At 41.2% G+C, this 2066-nt stretch overlaps 1 protein-coding gene across 1 annotated transcript in view; it reads right to left on the bottom strand.

Annotated features, from left to right (window-relative positions):
• Positions 1 to 542: 542 nt before the first annotated feature.
• LOC113633941 (leucine-rich repeat transmembrane neuronal protein 4) overlaps positions 543 to 2066 on the bottom strand; it is a 147104-nt gene continuing 145580 nt past the window's right edge. The window contains exon 3 of the mRNA XM_047805296.1: positions 543 to 1361. Coding sequence (XP_047661252.1) covers positions 1053 to 1361 — 309 coding nt within the window. The 3' untranslated portion in view covers positions 543 to 1052. The remainder of the gene's footprint in view (positions 1362 to 2066) is intronic.

The raw sequence follows: 2066 nt of genomic DNA, 5'->3' as shown, positions 1-2066 counted from the left end.
ACCCCCATCGTATATCGTGAGCAGGAACAACAATTATATCACACAAATCCACCTGTACTGATGGTCAGAAGATACTCGGGGTAGTTTGAAAGACGATAAATTCTACCTGCTAACTGAATCTGGACAAAAAGACATCCAGACGTCTGACTAGCGCGATGTTTCCGATTTTACTTCAGTGCTTGACGCTACAGCTGAAGGGAAATCATTCGTTTGTGTCTCAGATTTGGTGGTTTTGGTAACAACCAAACCGCTGGTGTGGACTGGATATCTAAAAGAACTTTGGATCTTTGGTACATGCGCACGTCTCTGGAGGTCTGCACCGTAAACCACTCTGAAAACTTTCTTTACTGCAGAGCGTCTTAGTGTCTGAAGGGATTACAGGACGCTCGGACGGAACGTCCAGATCTCTATCACGGATCGCAGAGCGCCGCTGTCTGGAAACGGACCGGAAGCTAACGGCTGGATTTCTTTGGGCACCCGGTAAACTTTAATTTCTTTCTTTTACATGTTGGCTTATATTTTGTCTTTGCACCCATCCCCCCCCCCTCCCTTTTTTTCTCCCCTCCCAATACGAAACTTGTTTATTGCACGTTCTGTTTCATTCTCGACACAGCGTGAGTGAATCACCATTATCAGCATTTCAAAGGCAACGTCCCGTCGTGTTTGGCACGAAAAGGACACAGAACAGCAACTAAAGTGCCATTTAACGCACCACGCATGCTGTATCGAGTTTCAATTTTCCATTGAACAGGACTCAGAAGAGCAGCGTTTGTGTCGAAAAGAAGAATAAAAAAAACTAAATGACAACAAAAAAAAAACACAAGTGAAATCCCATCTCCCTGTACACGGAGTATCGCGTATCGAACGCCGGAGTCGAGAGTCCTCGGTCGGCTCTTTTATACTGTAGATCCTCCAGAAAAAAAAAGTCCACAATCCTTCCGCGTTAATTTCGATCCTTTTGTGGAATGAAATTCCTTCTCCAAAGGCGCTAACTCCTGAAAGGGTCATTAGCATCCAAAAAAAAAAAGACTCTGTGTCATCGTCTGAGAGCGCTAGCGTCGGAAGGTGAGGGTGCTCGTAGGCCGCTCGATGGACGGGTACTTTACGGAGCGCTCCGTCCCCGGGTAAGGAATGCCAGGGCCTTGTACCGGTGTTCTCAGGATAGGAGGTGAGCCAGAGGGTGGAACAGCTGGTAGAGCCACGGTCTGAATGGTGCCCCTGTCACGTGGCGCTAGATCGTCGAGGCCCTGAGGCGGACAATCGTAGTTCACGTTGAGGCGCATCGGCTGATGGGCTTGGCAGTAATCCAGAACGGGCTGTTCGTAACGAAAGAAGGTCAGAGCGCTCATCTGGTGAGGAACCTGAGAAAAGAGGGACAGAAAAAGGAAAAAAAGAGTCAGAATAGAAAGTTATATTAAAGCAATATTATTATTATTATTATTATTATTATTATTATTATTATTATTATTATTACACATCTGGAACTGAAAAAAAAAACCACACATCGTAATTTCTGTTCAGGTCAAATGGAATTCTACTTTTGCCTGGGATTTCTTGTCTCCGGCTGGCCCAGCACTTGTCTCGGTGTTTTAATGCATCACATATTGGATGAGGTGCACACACATTCATTTGGAGCATAATAGTATATATATATATATAAGCACACACATAGGGTAAGTGTGACGTGGGCGTGGCGCCTGGGCTTTGCATGTCATGGGTATAACAATGAAAGCAGACATATTTATAAAAAAAAAAAAATTTTATAGAGCATTAATAGCTCTATCAATATCAACCTTATTATTATTATTATTATTATTATTATTATTGCTATTACTACTACTATTTCTATTTGTCCTCTTCCTGATCCTTTATATTTGTAGTATGTAGTATCTTATGAGTATATTTGTAAATATGTTTATCATTACTATTACTGCTACTACTATTATTACTATTCGTCATTTCTTATTAATTAGATTTTTCATTATTATTATTATTATTATTATTATTATTATTATTATTACTGTTGATATTGTCACCTTCCTCATACCCCATTTTCCATTTTTTTT

Source organism: Tachysurus fulvidraco, chromosome 20, assembly GCF_022655615.1.
Source record: "Tachysurus fulvidraco isolate hzauxx_2018 chromosome 20, HZAU_PFXX_2.0, whole genome shotgun sequence".
NCBI lineage: Eukaryota > Metazoa > Chordata > Actinopteri > Siluriformes > Bagridae > Tachysurus > Tachysurus fulvidraco.
The sequence above is the reverse complement of the archived record's forward strand: the minus strand, read 5'-3'. Positions and strand labels throughout refer to the sequence as shown.